The 24,343-nt window shown below is 60.9% G+C and overlaps 1 protein-coding gene across 5 annotated transcripts; it reads left to right on the top strand.

Annotated features, from left to right (window-relative positions):
- Positions 1-24,005, top strand: LOC105490543 (matrix metallopeptidase 17). Of its 5 annotated transcripts, none has more exons than XM_011756290.2 (10): positions 1-264; positions 9,773-9,905; positions 10,185-10,314; positions 11,977-12,260; positions 13,051-13,227; positions 15,863-15,947; positions 16,925-17,007; positions 17,103-17,255; positions 22,093-22,350; positions 23,162-24,005. In XM_011756290.2, the coding sequence occupies exons 1-10, from the start codon at positions 103-105 to the stop codon at positions 23,515-23,517; spliced, it is 1,821 nt and encodes a 606-aa protein (XP_011754592.2). In that variant the 5' UTR covers positions 1-102; the 3' UTR covers positions 23,518-24,005. The 5 variants fall into 5 exon arrangements, with proteins under 5 accessions (XP_011754592.2, XP_070926874.1, XP_011754596.2 ...); XM_011756294.3 differs by lacking the exon at positions 1-264 and adding an exon at positions 3,792-4,408; XM_011756293.3 differs by lacking the exon at positions 1-264 and adding an exon at positions 5,717-5,736.
- The last annotated feature ends 338 nt before the right edge of the window (positions 24,006-24,343 follow it).

Genomic DNA, 24,343 nt, shown 5'->3' with positions numbered 1-24,343 from the left:
AGTCCGGCGGGGGCGCCGCGGAGAGCGGAGGGCGCGGGGCTGCGGAGCGCCGAGCGGAGGGCGCGGGACCCTGCACGCCGCCCTCGGGCCCATGTGAGCGCCATGCGGCGCCGCGCAGCCCGGGGACCCGGCCCGCCGCCCCCGCCGCCCCCAGGGCCCGGGCTCCGGCCGCTGCTGCTGCTGCTGCTGCTGGCGCTGGGGACCCGCGGGGGCTGCGCTGCGCCCGCGCCCGCGCCGCGCGCCGAGGACCTCAGCCTGGGAGTGGTGAGCGCGCGGCCGAGGGCGCGGGGCCGGGACGGGCGCAGAGCTCCTGGGCCGGAGTCGGGGGTCCCCGCGGGCCGGGTGGCGGGGACCGGGAAGACCCCAGCAGTGCGCGTCGGCGTCGCGCGGGAGCCCGGGCGCCCTGGACCCATTTCCTGGGTGGGGAGACTGAGGCTGGGGCGTGGGCTGAGCGGCCGGGCGAGGGCACGCGAGTCCTAGGGAGGCGCCGGCTGCCGTCCCGGCTCCGTGCGCTTGGAGCGCGCCGCAGCCTCAGGAGCCCGTGGAGTTGTGAGGGGGTCGCCTACCCGGAGCCCGGGTCCCTGGCTTGCAGCAGCCCCAGAGCAGCCGGGGTGGGCGAGAGCAGGCATCGCGGCCGCTCCGAGCCCTGCGCGCTGCGTGCGTTCTGGGTGGGAGTGGTGGGGGCAGGAGCACGCACCTACAGAGCGAGGAAGGGCAGGGGCTGCGGAGTGGGGGCACCCCGAAAGCCTTGAGCCCCTGAGTTTGCTCGGTTGACGGTGTTGGGGGCACAGGGAAGCCGGCCCCCAGCTCACCACTGGGCAAGGACCTGGCCTCCAGCCTCCTTCCCCTCCACCCCAGGTCGGCCAGACTGGCCCTGCCTGGCCCTGGTACAGTACTGAGCCGGGGGCGCGGGGAGAGCCTTCCTCACCCCACACCGAGCCGCTGTCAGCTCAGCTTGGGAACCCTGCCTGGGGGCAGCGACGTGGCCTCTTCCCACAGCCCCCTCCCCTGTTCCGCAGCCGGGACTTGCGTCTCTTGTGGACCCGGAAGATTTAGAGCAGAAGTCGTGGGGTCAGTGCCCCCCGGCTGGGGCGGCCGGGTGGACTCGGGCTGGGTTCAGCGGTTCCTTCTGAGGCTCCTACCCACCGCTGCCTTCACTGCACTCCTACCCAGGGAGTCGGGCCAGGAGCCGAGGCCTCCCTGCCCCGCACAAGTGTTTGGCCCGGCCCTCGTCCGCGGACAGTCTCCCAGTGGGGTCCTGACAGGGCCCCTTGCCCAGCGCAGTGGACATTCAGGAGCTCCAAAACCTTGGGGTCCAAGCAAGTCAGCGCAGGTGGATTTCGGGCAGTCGAGGCATTTGGAGGGGCCACTTGGGTGGCACCCGCAGCCCCTGTGGTTGGCAGGACTTGGCCAGGGGGTCTGGATGGGAAGCCGGTTTGGCCACCGTTTGCCCCAGGCCCCGAAGCCATTTGGGAGGGTGCTGGTCACTGTCCCTGCTGCCCGCGTCCAGATGCGTGCAGGTCCCCACAGTGACTTCCAGCCAGGCAGCCTGTGAACTTGGGGTGCCTCCCCACCTCCTCAAGACCCCTTTGTAGCTGGGGGTCTCCCGGATCCCCCACCGAGAAGCACGCCCTGGGGACGTGGTGTTTCCAGCTCTGGAGGGAGGTGAGCCCAGGCCGGCCTTCCAGGTCCAAGGGTGCTGCAGAAGGGACTGGGTCAATGCCAAGGGAAGACTCAAGGTGGTGCCCACACACTCAGGAGGATGGACCCCTGGCCGAGCCATATTGGCTGATCAGACCCAGCACGGTTTGGAAGTTTCTTGCCACCCACCTGCCCACCTGCTCGGAAAGAGTGGGTCAGGCGCCCTCCTCTCGGCTGGTACCTGTGCCTCGGTCTCTCCTGGCACTCCGGAAGTCACCCGCCCCGCGCCCTGTGACAGCACCGAGCGGAGGATGTGGCTCCCCAGCCTGGCCGGGGGCAGTGAGTGGGGCCCCGGTGTCCAGCCGGAGAGGGAGGACTCTGCGGGCAGCCCCCTGCATGGAGCCCCCTCCGGGGTCCCGCCCGGCCTGGCCTGGCATGGAGCCTCCGTCCTGCCTCAGCCTCCTGCTCACACTGGCGGTGCGGGGCGGCCTCTGCTGGCCCTCGGGGGAACCGCGGGCCGAGCTCAGGCCCAGGGGCGGGCGGCTTCCCCTGGGGAGGGATGGGGAGGCCGGGATCTGGGCGGGAGGGGGGACTCCTCCACCGCCCCCTCTCTGACTGAAATTCAGGTCTGGGCGCCAGGGAGGAGAAGGGCTCCTTTGTCTCAGGGACCCGCTCCTGCAGACAGAGCTGCACCCAACAGGGCTGGAGCCGCGGCTGGAGGGGAGGGCCCGCCCGGGAGCGCCCCCCATTAGCACGTGAACAAGGCCGGGATTCAGACTGCTGGGCGGCGGGAGCCGGGCTTTCAGGAGCCCTGGGTGGGAACAAAAGAGCGCACTGTCCCCCCGGGGGTCCTCAGCAGGGCTGTGCGTCCTTGTGGGCCTGAATTTTTTGTCTTCCTGTGTTTTGAGTACAACATACAACGAGCAGCCCAGGGTCTCCACAGGCGTCCACCTCCCCCCCCCCCCCCGCCCCGGCTCCTGGGCACGGATGGGACGTGGCTCTCAGTGCCTTATTTTGCACGGTGGCACCGTGCTGCCCGTGGGCCGTGCCATCTCCGCTTCACACGCTATCTGGAGTGTCTGTGCCGGAGCCACCGTCTCCGGTTCAGCCAGGAACCGGAGTCACCTGGTTCAGCCAGGCCGGCCTGCAGCCCGGTTCTGGCCGGAACTTCCCGGACTCGCCGCAAGAGTGTCTTGGGTTCTGGGTCCTGGGTGGCAGTTGTGTGGTGGCAGATTTTGACAAACTGTGCTCTGAAGTTTCTGTTCCATTTCTCCTCTCGGCATCACAGCCTGTGGCTGTCATCACCGCCCCCACGGCACAGTGGCAGCTCCCTTGATCTTCTGCATGAGGTGGGGTGGGGCGGGGTGGGGGGGTATTGCTGAGGTTGTGGGATGCTGGGCCACATGGCACCAGGTGGCAGCCGCCCTCCATGTCCTGGCTTCTGCCGGTGGCCTCTGGGTTCCTGGCCCTCAGGACCTTGTCATCGCCCTGGCCGGGGCCAGGGTGTCCCCTGCAGCTGCTCCCAGAGCTTCAGGCGAGCACCCCCAGCCAAAACCAAGACAGGCAGGAAGGTTAGACCACAGCCTGATTTCGCCGTGAGAGACGTCTGAGTGTCCCTTGCTCCGCGGTCCCCTTCTGACAGCCATCTTCATGGCTCCAGAGATGTTGTTTCTCTTGGACGTGGGCTGTGCGACCCGACTAAGTGTCAGGCCTCAGTCTCCCTGTCTGTACAATGGGGTCAGTGAGGACAGGCTGCCGTAAGATCAGCGGAGGTGCTTCCGATGGCTCAGGGACAGGAAGGGGGAAGGCTGGAGAGGATCTGGGGGGGATGGGAAGGGGGAAGCTGGAGAGGATCTTGAGGGGATCGGAAGGGGGAAGGCTGGAGAGGATCTGGGGGGGATGGGAAGGGGGAAGCTGGAGAGGATCTTGGGGGGATCGGAAGGGGGAAGGCTGGAGAGGATCTGGGGGGGATGGGAAGGGGGAAGCTGGAGAGGATCTTGGGGGGACGGGAAGGGGGAAGACTGGAGAAGATCTGGGGGGATGGGAAGGGGGAAGGCTGGAGAGGATCTGGAGGCACGGCAGGGTGTTCCCTGACACAGTGTCTTCCTGGGGGTTCCAGGGGCACTTTGCGCATGCGTGAGTTTGCCTCCTTGTTGGCAGCAGATCCAGTGGGACGCTTGCCCTGGCTATGGACACATGGTGGGTGTCAGACGCATGCAGGATGGCACTTCTGTCATGCAGTGGCTGTGAGCCTCCTGAGCACCCGCCTCTGGGATTTGGGCCCTCCTGGGCACCGTCTGGGTGGGACAGGACTTCAGGGACAGGACGGGGTGGTCTGGGCAGGGTGTGGAGCCCGGCTTCCCCTGTGGACCCTGCAGTAATAGGCAAGTCCCCTCCTCATGTGGGCCCCAAGGGATCCACGAGACCTGGCCCACCTCCTTCTCTGTCCCGCCCCTTGACTCTGTCCCACTGGCTCCTCTGCGCTGTGCGTTTCCCTGCCTAAGCCTTTGTACTTGCTGTCCCCAGGACTGTGAGCACGTGAGCACCGCCCCCCGTATCACCTGGACAGCTCCTTCTGTGCCCCCCGGGATGTTCCCCGAGCACCCATTTCATCAGCCCTCCAGCCCGTCCCTCACACCCGCATAGCACAGTGGTTACAAGCGGAGACCCTATAGCCAACAGCCTGGGCTGTGTGGCTGAGGATAGATGTCCGAACTCCCTGTGCCTTGGTGTCCTCTGGGAGTAATAAGAGCACCCGCTTCATAAGGTTAGCCCTCCGTTGTCTGTGAGCACCTGCTAGGCACCCTCCAGCAGGGGCCACCCCAGCCTTGCCGTGCCCGAGGGACGTGGCACCAGTGACGTGGATGTGGTTGGGTAGTGCTGGTAATTGTTGGCTATTAGGGTCGAGTAGAGCAGTTCTTCCTATTCAAGATGTAACAACCACCTGAGACTCATGTATGTGTTCAGGTGTTTGCTATTTATCCTCCTCACAATCCAGTCCTCCGCTGTGGGCAGTGGGATGGGGTCCCGTGGTCTCGGCCTCTCCCCAATTGCTCAGACAGACAGACTCAGGAGATCTGGCAGTGTCCCTGGGGAAGAGGCTGGAGCAAGGGTGTCACTCCAACCGAGGGTCAGCCCCCAGAGGAGGCTGGTGCAGGGGAACCCCGCATGGCCAAGTGGGTCAGACATGGTTGCTGGGACCAGACCACGGCTCCATCACTGACCGTGTGCTATGTGACCGTGAACAGGTTATCCACACTCTCTGAGCCTTAGTTTTCTCATCTGTAAAATGGGGCTGATGACACCTGCTCTCCCCACCCCCAGGCCCCGTGCAGGTTGGGTCACAGATGAGTATGGGAGTCGGGCCCAGGCACCACCCCCATGGCACAGCAGGGCCACAGATGCACCCGCCAGCCAGGGTGCCCTGGGCGGGAGAGGCCGTTACAACCAATCAGTGCAACCCAGAGCCCGAGGACAGTGGTTGCGCTCCATAAACAACTCCGTAAAACCTTAAACTCCCTAAAAACTGTCAAAGGGAATTCTGTGCTGTGTGCATTACGCCCCCTTGAGGCTGGAGACAGATGCGCGTTGTGTCAGACAACAGGCATGGCTGAACGGTAGATCCGGAGCGGGCCAGGGCGGCTGCACCCGTCTGCACCAGAGTCAGGGGCTGCGGGAGCCCAGTTCCTGCCGGTGCCCCCCAGGCAGGGCTCTGCCTCTGGCCTCTGTGTCCCCATCTTTGGTAATGGCCCAGCCCATGGGAGGAGCAGAAGAGCGGCCGCCTCTCTTAGGCAGCTCCAGAAACTATCATCAGCCAGGGGGTGGCTGCCGTGGGTTGGGCTCCCTAGAGCTCCCGGCGCCCCCTCCCGCCTCCTCCCTCCTCCCGGCAGCCCCTCCGCTTCCCCAGTGGCCTTCTGGAAGGTTCACCCTGCTGCTGCTGCAGCACCCTCCCGCCACAGCCTCCGTTGCCCTGGAGACAGCCGTCTCCGTGGCGACAGCAGAGGGAGGACCAGGCAGCGGGTGGGCGTGGAGGGGAGCAGGTAGTAGGTTCCCAGGATCAGACGGCCCCCAGCCTGCGTGGGATCCACAGGCTCTGTAGGTACTGGGGGCAGGAGGCAGGGAGGAGGATACCTGGAGGGCGGGGTCTGGGCCCTCACCCCACCGGCCATCCTACAGCAGGCGTCCCTCTACCCACTGTGGGTGGGAGTGGGTCAGGGTAGAGCCTGGGGGGGAGGAGGGGCAGGGAGGGGCCGCCACATTTGCCCTGAGGTGCTGTCTCAGGGGCTTTGCCCCAGGACCATGCTCCGGGCCTGGTTAACCCCTCCTCCTCTTAGCTAACAAGCCCACCTTGCCGCCACTGCCACCCCATTACCTGGGTAGACATTTCCAAGCCCTAGCCGGGAATCGGCCACCCTCCCAGATGGGCCTGAGCTGCCTGGTGAGCTGCTTGCCGCCTCTTCCCTGCAGGCTCAGGAGTCCCCACAGCTGTGCCTCTGCCCCCGCTGGGAGCACAGGATGGGTCAGGGCTGGGCGAGGGCACCTGGTGGGCTTAGGAGGCCCCCTGGGGCAGGTGGCCACTTCTACCCATGTCTACCCGAAGGCTGGTGGCTCCCAAACCTGCAAGGCTTGCTCTGTCGGGGTGCCCCTGGCAAACTAGGAAGTAGTTCCCACCCTCCCACTCCAGCCCCTCAGACGGCCCCTCCCAGGATGCCTAGCCTGAGATTGGGGGCACAGCGCCCTGAGCACAAACTCGTGTTAGGTAGGAGGCACCCGCCAGCCCTGCCCCACAGACCCACCGCCCCCCAAGATTCCACGGCATTCTATGCTCAAATTCCAGTGCCCGGGGGGCCACGGTGACAGTGCCTGTTGACAGTGGGCGGGGGTACCTGTCCCGGGCTGGCCCCAGAGCAGACTGCCTGTTCACACCTGCGGCTAAAACCACCTGCTTCCAAAGTTGGGCAACATTCCATAGCTACCGGGAGTGCTGCCTGCCAGGCCCAGCTCCGCTTTCTTGAAATGCATGTGGCTCTGCGGCTGCCCAGCTCCCCAGGGACCAGAGGGAGGGGTGCTCCAACCCACTGCCATGAACCCCACAGAGTAAAAGGGCCACTTAGTGCAGCCACCAGCTGTTACCCCACTTATAGATAGGAAGGCTGGGGGCTGGGTTGTCCTCCCAAGGGGTCTCAGCGCCCGCTGGCCCAACGTGGGCAGCAGCTGGCCTGGGTGGGAAAAGCACCTGCCTGTATGGACCCTTCCCTGGTGAGGGGGCAGGGAGTCATCATCCAGTATCATAGATGGTGTGAGGAAACTCCAGAGGGCTTCCTGGAGAAGGTGACAGGCTATTGTAACCATGAGGCACAGCGGCCCTGTTGAGCTGTGATCTTAACAAAGGACTAAAAAGTGCACGTATTTAATGCAGAATGTGCTGATGGGCATCTCTAGCACCTAGAGCAGTGACTGGCCATGGGACACCCTCCGTAAACCCTGTGAGTGCATGGTAGTGTGGGGCCGGACGCTCAGGGCCAAAGATCCCACACCCTGGAGGTCGGGGTGGAAGTGGGAAGCCAGCCTGTCGAGGCCAAGGCTGTCACCCTCAAGGCCCCTCCAGAGAAGCTGCCCTCCCCAGTCATGAATGCCCACGTTGATGTCCTGTCATGCCTATAGCCTCGGAGGGGCCCCCAGACCCGAGGGCTTTCCAGGCTCCCCCAGTTCTGTACACACTCTTGGCTTCCCCTCGGGGCTGAGGGGCTGGGCTGGGTCAGTAGGGTTTGGAGAGGGGGTAAAGGCACAGAGGGAAGGCCCCGGGAAGGACTCAGTGGTTCCTAGAAGGGGGATCTCGGGGTGTGCAGATCCCATGCAGTGTCTTGTGCGGCCCCTCCTGGCCGGGACGGCCTGTTGCTGATGCCCCTGGGACTCCCAGGTGGATGGTGCCTCGCTCCTCTGAGCACTGCCTGCTGGTGGGCAGGAGGGTTGCCCAGGACCACCCTGTCACCAGCTCCTGCAGACCAGAACCCGGGTCCCAGCAGGTGGCATAAATGAGTCACAAGCATTTTCTTTTTTTTTTCTTTTTTTTTAAGGATTTCTTTAAAAAGTTATTTTTTTTCATTTATGCATTTTTTTAGGTTAAGCCACATGAAACTACTAGTATTTATTTTAAATCAGAGAAATGATCAAAAATGGGTGCTTTCATATGGTTTGGCCAATGAATCCATGAGAGGTGGTAAATAATAGCGATTCACAGGCCGAGCGAGGTGGCTCAAGCCTGTAATCCCAGCACTTTGGGAGGCCAAGGCGGGCGGATCACAAGGTCAGGAGATCGAGACCATCCTGGCTAACACGGTGAAACCCGGTCTCTACTGAAAAATACAAAAAACTAGCCGGGCGAGGTGATGGGTGCCTGTAGTCCCAGCTACTCGGGAGGTTGAGGCAGGAGAATGGCGTAAACCTGGGAGGCGGAGCTTGCAGTGAGCTGAGATCCCGACGGGACACTGCACTCCAGCCTAGGGGACAGAGCAAGACTCCGTCTCAAAAAAAAAAAAAAAAAATATATATATATATATAGTGATTCGCAAGCATTTTCTAAATGCCCAACAGAGAGAGAAAAAAAAAAAGACAGGTCTGCAGGCAAGGCAGAGCCCCCAGCACGTCACCCCTGGCTTGTACCTTTCTGGAGCCTGCCTCACCCGTGCTGTGGTTCCCTGGGCTGGCGAGTGTCCACAGGGCAGAGCTGGAGCTTCATGGCAACCTGCAAGTGGGCACAGGTGCCATTTGGTGGTTGAAGAAACTGCAGCTAGGGGTGGAGGTAGCCCCCACAGATGGCATCCAGGCCCCCCTATCCCCAGGTCCCCATGATGGCACCCAGGTCCCCACAGATGCCATCCAGGCCCCCCTGTCCCTGGGGCCCCTCCAGGGTAGCAGAGGTGACTGGGGTATGGGGCCAGGGCTTGATTTGTGCCCAGGTTAAAGGGCTGCCCCCATTCCTGCTCCTGCTCAGCTCCAGTGTGGGTAGCCTCCCACTCACCCCACTAGACCCTTCAGAGCGGAGCTGTCCCCTACGCCAGGTGCTGGTGTGAACGTTTTCCACATCCTGGCTCACATCCTCACCACCAGCCTGCCAAAGACTCTGAGGAAGGAGCCCAGAGGGTTGGACTGCCCTGCCCCAGGCACACAGCGGGGAGGTGGCTGAGTGGGATTTGAACCTGGGCAGCCTGGCTAGAACCTGGCTTTTGTTTCTGAGACAGTCCCGCTCTGTTGCAGTCACAGCCTCCAACTCCTGGGCTCAAGCGATCCTCCCGCCTCAGCCTCCCAAAGTGCTGGGATCTCAGGCATGAGCCACAGTGCCGGCCAAACCTGGGCTCTTATCTCCCCCATGAATGTACAGCATGGCCCAATTCCTTAACCTGGTGTCTGAGCCACTGCCTTTTTCAGCTGGGGTCCCAGACCTTGGGTCCTAGACTGCTCTGTCACAAGTCAGCTAAGAGCCTGCGTTTGACACTGGCCACATTTAAGAGCCTTTTGAAGGTTCCCTAGCATTTTGCGGTCTCAGGAGGCATGGGGTGGGGTAGGGTTGCCATGAGTGGTTGCACAGGTTGTGCACTGCACAAGCTCACATCATCTAAGGTACATCAGGTTTATTTTATTTTTTATTTTTTAGATGGAGTCTTGCTCTGTTGCCTGGCTGGAGTGCAGTGGCACTATCTCGGCTCACTGCAAGCTCTGCCTCCCGGGTCCACGTCATTCTCCTGCCTCAGCCTCCCGAGTAGCTGGGACTACAGGCGCCCGCCACTACCCAGCTACTTTTTTGTATTTTTAGTAGAGATGGGGTTTCATGGTGTTAGCCAGGATGGTCTCGATCTCCTGACCTCGTGATCCACCCGCCTCGGTCTCCCAGAGTGCTGGGATTACAGGCTTGAGCCACCGCGCCCGGCCAGGGACATCGGGTTTATTAAGACACTTTTCTGGCAGCTGCCCAGGGAAGAGGCAAGAGGTGCCTTGTGGGCAGATAGGGGTCTGGGGTGGTGATCAGGGCTGGGAGGGGCCTGCCCCAAAACAGTGGTGGCCCGTGGCAGGCTTCTTGTTGGGTAGGACCGGGCCCTCTATTGCACCCCCTCACCCTGCTCTCTGCCCTCAGGAGTGGCTAAGCAGGTTCGGTTACCTGCCCCCGGCTGACCCCACAACAGGGCAGCTGCAGACGCAAGAGGAGCTGTCTAAGGCCATCACAGCCATGCAGCAGTTTGGCGGCCTGGAAGCCACCGGCATCCTGGGTCAGTTCTCCAGGGGGCAGCGGGAGCGCTGTGGCCCCCGTCAGGTCTGCACCAGTTGGCCATGCCCCCTCTGATCAGACACAGCCCACCTTATGCTTGAATGAACCTGGGTCCTGGCCTGGGGTAGCTCGGGGCCTGGGGCTCGTCCCCCGAAGATGGCGTGGGAGGAGGGGGCAACTCAGAGGCTGGTACCAGTGCCAGAGTCAGGGTTGGGGGTACTCGGGATCCTAGGGTGGGGAGCAAACTGGGCTAGGCTCTGAGCTCCATGCACCCCTGCAGACGAGGCCACCCTGGCCCTGATGAGAACCCCACGCTGCTCCCTGCCGGACCTCCCCGTCCTGACCCAGGCTCGCAGAAGACGCCAGGCTCCAGCCCCAACCAAGTGGAACAAGAGGAACCTTTCGTGGAGGTGGGTGCGTGGCCAGGGTGAGGAGCAGGGTCTCCATGGAGGTGGGTGCGTGGCCAGGGTGAGGAGTGGGGCCCCCGTGTCTCCGTGTCTGGGCCTGCTGTAAGTATCCACAAATGGGGAGACTTTGGACAGCAGCAGGAGCTCTCTTCCCGCCCTGGAGGCCAGGAGTCCATGCAAAGGAGTGGGCAGGATGGTGCCCTGGGGAGGTAGAGGGAACATCTGTCCAGGGCTCTATCCAGCTGTGCAGCTGCTGGCAGCCCTCGGTGGAATCGCCAGCTCCGCCTCTACCCTGTCCTGTGTGTGTGCTGCCTCCTCTCCCATGTCTCCAGGACGCTCCTTGGATTTAGGGCCCACCCTAATCCAGTGTGACCTCATGTCAGCGCCTCATGACATCCACAAAGACCCTGTTTCTCTTTTTTTTTTTTTTTTGAGACAGAGTCTCACTTTGTCACCCGGCCGGGCTGAAGTGCAGTGGCACAATCACAGCTCACTGTACCCTGACCACCTGGGCTCAAGCAATCCTCCTGCCTCAGCCTCCCGAGTAGCTGGGACTACAGATGCACATGACCACACCCAGCTAATTTGTTTCTTTTTTTTTTTTGACACAGTCTCGCTCTTTCACCCAGGCTGGAGGGCAGTGGTGCAGTCTTGGCTCACTACAACCTCTGCCTCCTGGGTTCAAGCAGTTCTCCTGCCTCAGCCTCCCAAGTAGGTGGGATTACAGGCACGAGTCAGCACGTCCGACTAATTTTTTGTATTTTTAGTAGAGACAGGGCCAGACATGGTGGCTCATGCCTGTAATCCTGGCACTTAGGGAGGCCAAGGCGGGCAGATCATATGAGGTCAAGAGTTCGAGACCAGCCTGGCCAACATGGTGAGACCCCATCTCTACTAAAAATACAAAAATTAGCTGGGTGTGGTGATGTGTACCTGTAATCCCAGCTGTTCGGGAGGCTGAGGCAGGAGAATCACTTGAACCTGGGAGGTGGAGGCTGCAGTGAGCCAAGATTGTGCCACTGTACTCCAGCCTGGAGACATACTGAGACTGTGTCTCAAAAAAACAAAATAGTAAAGACAGGGTTTCACCATGTTGGCCAGGCTGGTCTCGAACTCTTGAGCTCAAGCAATCCGCTCACTCTGGCCTCCCAAAGTGCTGGGGTTACAAGCATGAGCCACCACACCCAGCCAACCCTATTTCCAGGTCACAGTCTAAGGTTCCGGGTGGACATGAATTTTGCGAGACGCCATGTGTCCCACACACCACCTGCTGACCCCGGGGTCAAAACTGGCTCATAGGGGCCCTGGCTAGTGTGAGAGCTGGTGACCAGAGAGAGCCCCTTCAGCAGGCAGCACGGGGCTGGGGCAGACGGGACGCACCGCTGAGGGCCCTGGGGCTGAGGGCTCCACGTGGGAGCTGACGTTTGCCTGTGGCCGGGGGGTCTCATCGTGCCTGGGCTCTCATTTCCCTCCCTCCCTTGTCCATCCTGGGTGAACCCCTGGGACCTCCGTGGGCGCGTCGGATGACTCCTGGCACGGGGAGAAACGCAGAAGATGGGGGAGACCCTCACAGCGGCACCCCCGGCTGAGGAGGGGCGTTCAGGGAACCTCGGCCTGGGGCCCGTGGCCTGTTCTCCGTGACACTGGGCTGACCCCTGCCTGCAGGGTCCGGACGTTCCCACGGGACTCGCCGCTCGGGCGGGACACGGTGCGGGCGCTCATGTACTACGCCCTCAAGGTCTGGAGTGACATTGCGCCCCTGAACTTCCACGAGGTGGCGGGCAGTGCCGCCGACATCCAGATCGACTTCTCCAAGGCCGACCACAATGATGGCTACCCCTTCGACGGCCCCGGCGGCACCGTGGCCCACGCCTTCTTCCCCGGCGACCACCACACTGCCGGGGACACCCACTTTGACGACGACGAGGCCTGGACCTTCCGCTCCTCGGGTGCGTCTGGGGCAGCCCTCGGGGCGGAGTCAGGAGCCCCAGCGGCCTGTGAGGCCAGGGAGCAGCCATGGCCCCCCCATCCCCAACCCCGCGGCTGAAAGCACACACAGCTGCTGAGCACGGTTGGGCGTTTCCCACTAGGCCGACCTCACAGCATCTGTGCTCGCCCGGCTGACCTCGCTGGGTGCCGGCCTGTCGGGCGGGGACACCGCGGCTGAGCCGAGCTTGTCCTCATCGCGTTCTCAGCACCCGAGGGAGGGAGCAGGAGGAGGCCTGCGAGGCCTCTGTGGCCCCGGCTCTGTCTCTCCCGCTAAGTCCTGTTGTCTGTAGAAGTCACGGCTCTGCAGAGGCCGTTCCTACCCCTGGACTGTGGCCTTGGGGACCATGCAGTCCTGGGAGCCCAGGCCCGTCGCGTGGGGCCAGGGGGGCTGTGCCCACAGCATCGAGCCTCAGGTCATCCGGCCGACACCAGGCTCCACGTAACCCAGGGCCCAGGCACAAGGTGTTATCTGTGTGGCCTTGTACAGAAAAGGTTATCAGCCCATCCATGAATGCTGCAAAGACCCCAGGCCTGAGAAGCCCAGCAGGCCCCACAGAGCCCCCAGGGGAATTGCGTTAATTCCCAGTAACCCTGCAGAATCCATCTGGTGAAGCAGGCACCAGGGCATCCCAATGGGCACCCCAGCCCAGGCCCACCCTGACCCCATAGCATGGCGGGGGCCTGCTGGTCCCTCCCCACAGGGACAGGGCCCTTCCTGCCCTTGGTTCACATGGCTCCCTATGTCCCCAGATGCCCACGGGATGGACCTGTTTGCAGTGGCTGTCCACGAGTTTGGCCATGCCATTGGCTTGAGCCATGTGGCTGCCACACACTCCATCATGCGGCCGTACTACCAGGGCCCAGTTGGCGACCCGCTGCGCTATGGGCTCCCGTATGAGGACAGGGTGCGCGTCTGGCAGCTGTACGGTGAGTGTCTCCCTGAAGCCAGACATAGGGCCCCTGGAAGAGGAGTCAGAAATCCCAGGCACCCCTGAGCAGAGCCCCCCAGGAGGGTTTGCTGTCCCCGCCGTTCACTCCACGTGTGGTGCTGTGCCAGCTGGACACTCCGGCCTGTCCACAGAGCCCATCCCTGATGTCCCCAGAGCCCCTGGGTCAGAATTCCACCTCTGTGCCCCAGACACTGATGGAGTTACGATAGGCGGGGTTGATGGTATCCCAGGCCTGTGCAAATCACATTTCAGGCCTTAAATCATCTGATTTTTGTGGCCATATAAGGTAGCACTACTGTCCCCACTTTACAGATGAGAAAACTGAGGCACCCAGAGGTATGTAGATTGCCTGGGAAACCCAAGAGTAGCCGAGTCAGGCCCCAGGGACCCCTCTGCTGGGTTCACATTAGGAAGTGAGGCAGAGCCCCTGTCCTGGGAGCTGGTGCCCCAGGGAGACAGCACACGTGCATCAGAGGCCAAGGCAGTCACCTCACTTATACCCAGCCCCAGCTCCCCCGACACTGCCCACCACACCTTGCAGTAGTGCTGTCCCCGCCACCCGGACCCCTCCTGACCTCAGCATCGTCCTTGCCACTTCATATGCTCTGACATCCATGCGTCATTTCCATTGTAGTAAAATTCACATCCCATGCAATTTGCCTGTTTGGCCGGACGCGGCGGCTCACACCTGTAATCCCAGCACTTGGGGAGTCCGAGGCGGGCGGATCACTTGAGGTCAGGAGTTTGAGACCAGCCTGACCAACATGGTGAAACTCCATCTGTACTAAAAGTACAGAATTAGCCGGATATGGTGGCAGGTGCCTGTAATCCCAGCTACTCGGGAGGCTGAGGCAGGAGAATCACTTGAACCCGGGAGGCGGAGGTTGCAGTGAGCCGAGATCGCACCACTGCCCTCCAGCCTGGGTGATAGAGTGAGACTACCTGAAAAAAGAAAAAAAATAGAAAGAAAGTCACCATTTCAACATGTGTACTTCCATGAGTTCAGGACATTCACAAGGTTGTGCAGATGCCACCTCTATCTGGTTCCAGAACTTTTCATCACCCATTACCACCAAAGGAGACCCAACACCCATCCCATCGCCCCAGGCAGCCACTGACCTCCTTTCTATCTCCACAGATTGGCCTCTAATGCAGCCGTGCAACCTTTTGTGTCTGGCTTTTTTTTTTTTTAAAAAGAGATGGGGTCTCACCATGTGACCCAGGCTTGTCTCAAACTCCTGGGCTCAAGTGATTCTCCTGACTCAGCCTCCCGAGCAGCTGGGACTATAGGCATGCACTACCACATCTGGCTAGTTTTTAAATTTTTTGTAGAAGTGGAGTCTCACCATGTTGCCCAGCTGGTCTCAAACTCCTGGGCTCAAGTGATTCTCTTGCCCTGGCCTCTGAAAGTGCTGGGAATACAGGCACGAACCACTGTGCCCGGCCCGGCTTCTTTCACTGAGCATACTGTGTTCCAGGTTCGCCCCGTGGCGGCGTGGATCTGAGAATAGCGCATTCCAGTTTCGCCCCGTGGCGGCGTGGATCTGAGCATAGCATGTTCCAGGTTCGCCCTATGGCGGCGTGGATCTGAGCATAGCGCGTTCCAGGTTTTCCCTATGGCAGCATGGATCTGAGCATAGCGTGTTCCAGGTTTGCCCCATGGCGGTGTGGATCTGAGCATAGCATGCTCCAGGTTCTCCCCATGGCCACGTGGATCTGAGCATAGCGTGTTCCAGGTTCGCCCCATGGCCACGTGGATCTGAGCATAGCGTGTTCCAGGTTCGCCCCGTGGTCTTGTGGATCTGAGCATAGCATGTTCCAGGTTCACCCCGTGGTGGCGTGGATCTGAGTACAGCATGTTCCAGGTTCACCCCATGGTGGTGTGAACATAGCGTGTTCCAGGTTCGCCCCATGGCAGCGTGAATCTGAGCATAGCATGTTCCAGATTCACCCTGTGGTCGCGTGGATCTGAGCATAACATGTTCCAGGTTCGCCCCGTGGTAACGTGGATCTGACCATAGCGTGTTCCAGGTTGGCCCTGTGGTCTTCTGGATCTGAACATAGCGTGTTCCAGGTTCACCCCGTGGTGGCCTGAACATAGTGTGTTCCAGATTCACCCCGTGGTGGCGTGGATCTGAACATAGCGTGTTCCAGGTTCACCCCATGGTGGCGTGGATCTGAGCATAGCGTGTTCCAGGTTGGCCCTGTGGTAGCGTGGATCTGACCTGGATTTCTTCTCGTGGCTGAATAGTTTTGTCATCGTGCAGCCTTGGCAGGCACTGGGTTGCCACCCCATTGGCTGCGGTGAACAGTGCTGTGAAGGCTGGTGTACGAGCTCCTGTGGGAACGCCTGTCTTCAGCTCTTTAGGGTGTACACCAGGTGGAATTGCAGGGCATTGCTCACACACTGAGTGTTTAACTCGGCGAGGGGTCTGACTCCCACCTCTACGTCAACTCTGGGGACGGCAGTCTCGCTGATTGCAGCTGTGCCCCCGCAGAGCCTGTCTGCTGAGTGGCCTCGGTTTCATCCCTGGGATTCAGAGGGGCCGGTGGGATGTGGGGGGAGGCGGGCGTCTGGGGTTTGAAGCTGTCCTCCTCCTTGTCTCCCATAGGTGTGCGGGAGTCTGTGTCTCCCACAGCGCAGCCCGAGGAGCCTCCCCTGCTGCCAGAGCCCCCAGACAACCGGTCCAGCATCCCGTAAGCCCTGGGCCATGGTTACCACCTACTGGGGTCTGTCTATCCTCATCCCCATCCCAGGCAACATTTGCCCCAAATCGTGGCTCGGAGTCCTGGAAAACGCACAGCTGTGTGGCCAGATGAGCCCCCAGTGACATTGTGTCTTTTCTTAGACCCCTTCCAATACCAGCCCTGCCCTGCCAGGGGCCCCGCACAGAAATGACAGCTTCAAACAAGGTTTCCTCTCCCCCTCGTCCGTGTCAGCTACTGCCACGTGACAAGCGGCCCAGTTTGATGAACGTTTCATCAAGCCCATGGATTCCCAGCGTCAGGAAGTCAGATAGGGCCCGCGAGTGTCTGGCCTGTGCCCCCAGTGGCAGGGACGTTCACTGCCTGGGCTCACATCTGAGGCCAGGGCTGGGCCCAGCTGGGACAGCCATCGGGGCTGCTGCACGAGGCATGACCCTCCCACGGCAACTGGATTCTGAGTGAAGTTGTCCTGAGAGCTGGTGTTGCCAGAGGCCGGTAGAAGCCGTGACCTTGTGTCACCCAGCCTCAGATGTCACGTGTGACCCTATCGGTTAAAGCTGTGAAGGAGCCACACTCTGTGTTTCGAGTTATCTCTCAGTGGACATGCATCTTGTCCCTGATCCTCTGTTGTTACAGCCATGTGGCTGTGAACACGCTTCTTGTAGGACCGAGTTCTAGGCCTGGGCTTGGGGTCCCGTGGCGTGGGTGTTTGGCGCTAGGCCCTGGGTGCTACACCAGTCTCCACCCCTGAGCTCCTGCCCTCCCCGCAGCTCCCTGGCGCTCTGTATGCTCAGAGCATAGATCTTGCTCCCCGCCCCCCAGTGAAGCAGTGGACAGGCACCCCCGTTTTAATTCGCCTTTCTCTTCAAGAGCAGACCCCCAGGCAGGGATAGGGGCTCCCCCCAGGAATGCGCAGTCCCACGCTGCTCAGGCCCCGCCTCCCAGCCCACCTGGCTCTCTCCCCGCAGGCCCAGGAAGGACGTGCCCCACAGGTGCAGCACTCACTTTGACGCGGTGGCCCAGATCCGGGGTGAAGCTTTCTTCTTCAAAGGTACCGCCGGGGTCCCCGTGGCGGTGGGCAGAGAGGCGTGGCCCACTGTGGGTGCAGACCCTCTCTGCAGCCCGGCCCTCCCCCCGTGTCCCCAGGCAAGTACTTCTGGCGGCTGACTCGGGACCGGCACCTGGTGTCCCTGCAGCCGGCACAGATGCACCGCTTCTGGCGGGGCCTGCCGCTGCACCTGGACGGCGTGGACGCCGTGTACGAGCGCACCAGCGACCACAAGATCGTCTTCTTCAAAGGTGGGCGGGCCTCCCCCCGCACTCCGGGCCTCCCGGGCCCTCTGCCCGCCTCACAGAGGGGGTCCAGCCTGCATCCCGCTGCGTGTAAGCCCCACGGCTACCCAGAGGCTGGTCGAGCACAGAGTGGCTGGTTTGCTTGTGCACTCAGCAGGCACATACTGAGCACCTACTGTATGCCCCATCCTGAGGTAGCCACTGCAGGCACACAGAGGGCGAAACGATGGAAAGCCCTGCTGTCGTTCTAGTCGGGGCACAGTCCACCCACAAGTCAGGAGGAGCTGATTGCTGGTGCCGTTCAGTGTGGTCAGAAGTGAAGGGCAGGGCGGGTGTGGTGGTTCATGCCTGTAATCCCAGCACTTTGGGAGGCTGAGGCGGGCGGATCACGAGGTCAGGAGATTGAGACCATCCTGGCTAAGGTGGTGAGACCCCGTCTCTACTAAAAAGTACAAAAACTTAGCCAGGCATAGTGGCAGGCGCCTGTAGTCCCAGCTACTCAGGAGGCTGAGGCAGGAGAATGGTGTGAACCCGGGAGGCGGAGCTTGCAGTGAGCCAAGATCACACCACTGCACTCCAGCCTGGGTGACAGAGTGAGACTCCGTCTCAAAAAAAAAAAAAGAAAGAAATGAAGGGCAATGGGAGGAGGTCTCCTTAAGGAGATGCTGTACAAGCAGAAACTAGGGAACAGTGTTCCAGCCCAGGGAACGGCCGTGCAAGGCAGGAGGAGTCCTGCTGGATCCCAAGAACCTCAAAGATGGGGCCGCAGCTAGAGCACCGGGGCCTGGAGGAGGCTCGGGACAGAAGCGTGAGGGGCGGTGGCTGCTGGGGCCGGGCTGCCTCTTCCCGGTCAGCCCCTTTGCCCACCATTCCAGGAGCGACCTTGTGGTGGTGTTACAGGAAGCACTTCTCTTGCCTTCAAGTCTCCATGAAGGGCAGGAAAAGGAGACAGGAGCAGGGGCAGGCAGGGGCAGCAGGGTTGCAGGACAGAGGCCCCCATGCTGGGCTGAAACACCCGGAGTTTCCCTCACTGTCTGGAGGTCACAAGTCCGAAATCAAGGGGTAGGCAGGGTGTGTCCCCTCTGGAGGCTGTCCCAGGCCTCTCCCACGTCCAGTGTCGCCCTCAGCCACGTCCCTCCTGCCGCCGCCTCTGGCTTCACACCAGGCTGTCTCCTCCGTCTCCACGTCTTCTCTTATAAGGAAGCCAGGCCTTGATTCAGGTCCCCTAATCCCATTTGGTTTTTATGGGGTTTTTTTGGGTTTTTTTTGGAGACAGAGTCTCTGTTGCCCAGGCTGGAGTGCAGTGGTGTGATCTCGGCTCACTGCAACCTCCACCTCCCGGGTTGCAATTCTCCTGCCTCAGCCTCCCGAGTAGCTGGGATTACAGGTGTCCACCACCACGCCTGGCTGATTTTTGTATTTTTAGTGGAGACAGGGTTTCACCATGTTGGCCAGGCTGGTCTCGAACTCCTGACTTCAGGTGATCCATCCACCTTGGTGTCCCAAAGTGCTGGGATTACAGATGTGAGCCACTGCGCCCGGCCTGCCTAATCCCATCTTAACTCATCTAAACTAACACAGCTGCAAAGACCCTCTTTCCAAGTAAGGTCACGTCTTAAGATTCTGGGTGGATGTGAGTTTGGGGTACGTCATTCAATCCAGTGTGGCAGCCACTCCCACAGTCACAGGTGGGACCCTGTTTCCCGGTGGAGGTAGAGGGTGTTCTGTGTGTCTGCCAGGGGAACCGCTTCCTGTCACTCCATCGCCTGCCCAGCCCTTAGCATTTGACTCGGTCACCCTCGTCACTTGGGAGCCCTCAGGTGACTGTTCCTGGAGGCCTGATCCCTTCTGGAGGGACAGAGACTGCAGATACCTGGGGGGCTGAGGCAGGAGGACCACTTGAGCCAGGAGGTCAAAGCTGCACTGCACCATGATCGTGCACTGCACTCCAGCCTGGGCAACAGCACGACCTTGTCTAAAAAAAAAAAAATCCCCAAAGACAGTACCTGGACTAAAAAAGAAAAACGAAAAAAAAGGAAAAAAAAGAATGACTTGCAAACCTCCTAACCCTAACCCTAACCCTAACCCATTGCTCCTCACCTCCCCCAGGCGACCTTGCAGAAGGTCCCAGGGTGCCCTGTAGAGCCTTCCCGAGCAGGGTCCCGTAACGTGCGGCTCCCCTGCCTTGCATGGGTTAGAAGTATTCGGGCCACTTCCCCCAGGTGGACCTGTCTGGTCTGGTGTCTCCTCCGGATCAGGTTCTGGTTTTGCACATCTGGCAGACATGCCACCGACGGCATGTGTTCTGAGCCCCGAGCCGCCCTGCCTGGTGACGTTCGCTGTGGTCACCTGGATGTGTGTCTGCAGGTTTCTCTTGAGAACATGTGGGTCTCTTGCCACAGCCTGTCCCACCCCTGCGTCAACTCTGTCCCCTGCACCCCCTGCTCCTGCCTGGTTTCCTAACAGGCGCACCTGTCCTGGTTCCTACTCAGCCGTAGCAGGGCAGGGCCCATTGGTCATCCCGTCATCTCCTTAATACCTCCCCTGCTTACAGACATCACAGCCCTTTCCAGTCTCCAGCATTGGACGTTTTTTGGTCATTTTATATTATTTTTATTTTTAAATTTTATTTTACTTTACTTTTTTGAGACAGGGTCTCACTCTGTCGCCCAGGCTGCAGTGCAGTGGCATGATCCCGACTTACTGCAGCCTCGACCTCCCAGGTTCAAGCAGTTCTCCTGCTTTAGGCTCCTGAGTAGCTGAGACTACAGGCACTCACCACCGTGCCTGGCAGATTTTTTGTGTTTTTGGTAGAGATGGGGTTTCACCATGTTGGTCAGGCTGGTCTCCAAATCCTGACCTCAGGTGATCCACCCGCCTTGGCCTCCCAAAGTGCTGGGATTACAGGCGTGAGCCACCATGCCCAGCCCTGTTTTTGTGGTCATTTTAAATTGTGGGTGTGGTAAATACAGTTTACTGTTTTAACCATTTTTAAGTGCACAGCTCAGTGGCATGAAGCACATTCACGTTGCTGTGTAGCCGTCACCTGCATCCACCTCCAGAAGATTTCCAACTTCCCAAATGGAAATGCTGCCCCCATGAAACATGCATGCCCCTCCCCTCCCCTCCCCTGTGCACCCCCGCTCCGCTTGCTGTCCCATGGCTCTGAGTGCTCCAGGGACCCCATGTCGGTGGGATAGACAGGATCTGCCCTTCTGTGCCTGGCTCGTGTCACTCAGCGGAAGGTCCTCGGGGCTCATACACGCGGTGGCACGTGGCAGGATTTCCTTCCTCGCTAAGGCTGAGCGTCGTTCCGTGGCATGGACGGACTGCATCTCATTTGCCTGCTCACTTGGGTTTCTTCTACTCTGGGCTCCTGTGAAGGACGCTGCTGTGAGCATGAGTGTGCAAACGTCTCTCCAAGACCCTGCTTTCCGTTCTTTTGGATTTATACCCAGAAGCCAGAATGCTGGATCATGTGATAATTCTACTTTTGATGTTTTGGGGAGCCTACGTCCTGTCTCCCGCAGCGGCTGCACGATTTCACACGCCACCAGCAGCGCCCAGGCTCCACCGTCCCCACATCCTCCCGACACGTGTGACTTTCCATGTACTTGACAGTCGGGGCAAGGGGCGTCTCATGGTGGTTTTGAGGGCGTTTCTCTAGTGACGACCATCTTCAGGTGCTCAATGCCATCTGTATTTCTTGGGAGAAATGTGTATTTAACACAGGGCATGGTGGCTCACGCCTGTCATCCCAGCACTTTGGGAGGAAGGCGGGCGAGTCACCTGAGATCAGGAGTTCGAGACCAGCCTGGCCAACATGGTGAAACCCCGTCTCTACTAAAAATACAAAAATTAGCCAAGTGTGGTTGTGGGCACCTGTAGTCTCCAGCTGCTCAGGAGGCTGAGGCAGGAGAATCACTTGAACCCAGGAGATGGAGGTTGCAGTGAGCTGAGATTGCACCATTGCACTCCAGCCTGGGAGACAAGAGCAAGCCTGTCTCAAAGGAAAAAAAAAAAAAAAAAGACTCACACAGTTAGGCCTTGAAAGAGGTCCTTTCTGGTCTTTTCGGTGAAGACGTTCTAGCCCCTTGTGCAGAAAGAGTGGTCGGCCAGGTGCAGTGGCTCGCACCGGTGATCCCAGCACTTTAGGAGGCTGAGAAGGGAGGATTGTTTGAGCCCAGGAGTTTGAGACCAGCCTGGGCAATGTAACAAGATTATTAAAAAAAAAAAAAAAAAAAAAAGGCCAGGCACAGTGACTCATGCCTATAATCCCAGCACTTTGGGAGTCTGAGGCAGGCGGATCACCTGAGGTCAAGAGTCCACCACCAGCCTGGCCAACATGGTGAAACCCCGTCTGTACTAAAAATACAAAAATTAGCTGGGTGTGGTGGTGCATGCCTGTAGTCCCATCTACTCAGGAGTCTGAGGCACAAGAATCGCTTGAACCCAGGGGCGAAGGTTGCAGTGAACTGAGATCAAGCCACCGCACTCCAGCCTGGGTGACTGAGTGAGACTCCATCTCAGAAACAAATAGTAATAATAGAATGGCATGTCATGGGCTGTAGTTTAGCCCGAGTCATTGTTTCCATCGATAAAGGGGTGGCCGGCAGTGTCCGCAGGCTGGATGGGACGGCCCGGGCCGAGCACAGTAGGTGCTCACTGCGTATCCATGTGGCTGCTGTGATGTGGGGTGATTGCACTGTAGCCGCTGTCCCATCAGGCCCGGGTGAGGGGTCAGGACAAGGGCGGCCGACGCAGGGGAGAAGGAAAGGCTGGAGCCCCCTGCCCTTCGGGGTGGGGCCGAGCCCCGGCCCACAGCTGTTTCTCTCGCCCCCAGGAGACAGGTACTGGGTGTTCAAGGACAATAACGTAGAGGAAGGATACCCGCGCCCCGTCTCCGACTTCAGCCTCCCGCCTGGTGGGATCGATGCTGCCTTCTCCTGGGCCCACAATGACAGGACTTATTTCTTTAAGGACCAGCTGTACTGGCGCTATGATGACCACACGAGGCGCATGGACCCTGGCTACCCCGCCCAGAGCCCCCTGTGGAGGGGTGTCCCCAGCACGCTGGACGACGCCATGCGCTGGTCCGACGGTGAGTGCCGGCTGCGGGGACGGGCCGTGCGGCCTCAGTTTCCCCACCAGGAGATGGAGATCATGACAGGGCAGCCAAGAGGTTCCCTGAAAGGAGGACGGCCCCAGTCGGTGTGGGCTCTGAGGGTCCCAGCCCCTCGCCTTGAGCAGCCGACCCTGCGGGGGTCCCAAGTCACTCCCCAAAGTGAATTCAGCCTCCTGAATGAGCCTCACTTGGTTGCGCTGCCCTCAGCACTCACTCGCCCCTGCTGCTCCCCCAGCCATGCTGCTGCCCCAGGGCTTTGGCACCTGCCATGCCCTCGTCTGGGCACACTTTCCTAAGATGTCCATGCAACCCCTCCCTCACCGACCCAGCCCTGCCAAACGCCCTCCTGAGCATCACCCCGTGCTCCCTGCCGTGTCCCACAGGGTAGAAGAAACCTCCCCACAGGGTCAGCTCCAGGGACGGCAGCATCCTCTGTTTTGTTTTCAATGCTGCATCCCCATCACCTGGAACAGCCCTGCACAGAGTGGGCCCTCAATAACTATCCAGTAAGGGAAAGAGACTCTGAGGGTCTCCTGGTCCATCCCCTGCCCCAGCGGACTCCTGCAGAGCTTCCCAGGCCTGTGACCTGCCTGCAGAGCCGCCGCAGCTGAGCAGATGCTGACGCCGTCTCAGATACGATCTGGGTGCCCCCTGCCGTCTAGCTCGAGCTGCCCCTCACCTGGCCCGACCCCCACTGCAGTCCAGCGCAAGCCCCCTGCTGTCTGGCCCCACCCAAGCCCCTCCCGCTGCAGCCCTCCCTGAGCTCAGTGCTCCCTTCTCTTCTCAGGTGCCTCCTACTTCTTCCGTGGCCAGGAATACTGGAAAGTGCTGGATGGCGAGCTAGAGGCGGCACCCGGATACCCGCAGTCCACAGCCCGGGACTGGCTGGTGTGTGGAGACCCACAGGCTGACGGCTCTGCGGCCGCGGGCATCGATGGGGCGGAGGGGCCCCGTGCCCCTCCGGGACAGCATGACCAGAGCCGCTCGGAGGACGGCTACGAGGTCTGCTCATGCACCTCCCAGGCCTCCTCTCTCCCGGGGGCCCCGGGCCTGCTGGTGGCCACCACCTCGCTGCTGCTACTGCTGCTGCTGCCACTGTCACCAGGCGTCCTGTGGACAGTGGCCCAGGCCCTGGCGCTATGACGCACAGCACAGGCCCATGAGAGGACAGAGGCGGTGGGACAGCCTGGCCACAGAGGGCAAGGACTGCGCCAGAATCCCTGGGGGAGGTGCTGGCGCGGGATGAGGACAGGCCACCCTGGTGCTGGAAGGCCAGCAGAGGACACTGCCCACCAGGGCTGGGCAGACTCAGGCTGCTGTCCAGTAGCGAGTGACTGCGTGACTGGCAAGCCAAGAGGTGGCCGCTCCAGAGGGGTGCCCAGTCAGGCCGCACCGGCCACCAGCCTCCCGCAGCCCTGGAGGGAGCATCCTGGGCTGGGGGCCTGCCTCTGTCTGTGCCGGCGCCGCCAACCCTACCCACACGACTGCCTGGTGCTCCCGCCAGCCCACAGGGCCTCCGTGCCCAGGTCCCCAGTGGGGCAGCCCTCCCCACAGACGAGCCCCCACGCGGTGCCACGGCACGTCCCCCTTGTGACGCTTTCCAGACCAACACGACTTCTCCCTGCTTTGTAGCGGCTTCGCCCGGCTCCCTGTGCTCCAGGGCCATCGGGTGGGCGTCCTTGGGCCTCAAGGGGCTTGGCCCTGACCGGGGGCCCACACGCCTGCACTTGGGGTGGAGGCTTCCAAGGAGGTCTGGCCAGTCGTATCTCCCTTGTTCATCAGCCCTTCCCGCCCTGTGTCTCTTCCCGTCCTCGTGCCCCGAGGGGTCCCCGAGCCACTCTCACAGACGGGAGAGTTGAGGCCCTGTGAGGGGTGAGCCTCGGTGCTACAGGCAGGGGCATCACAGGTGGGCGGCGGGATTCTCAGTGTGGGAGGTGCCCAAGGAAAGGCACTCGGTTCTTGGGTGAGC

The sequence above is a fragment of the Macaca nemestrina genome, chromosome 10 (genome assembly GCF_043159975.1).
Source record: "Macaca nemestrina isolate mMacNem1 chromosome 10, mMacNem.hap1, whole genome shotgun sequence".
Classification (NCBI taxonomy): Eukaryota; Metazoa; Chordata; class Mammalia; order Primates; family Cercopithecidae; genus Macaca; species Macaca nemestrina.
Note: the sequence above shows the minus strand (reverse complement) of the source record. Positions and strands in the feature narration are given on the sequence as shown.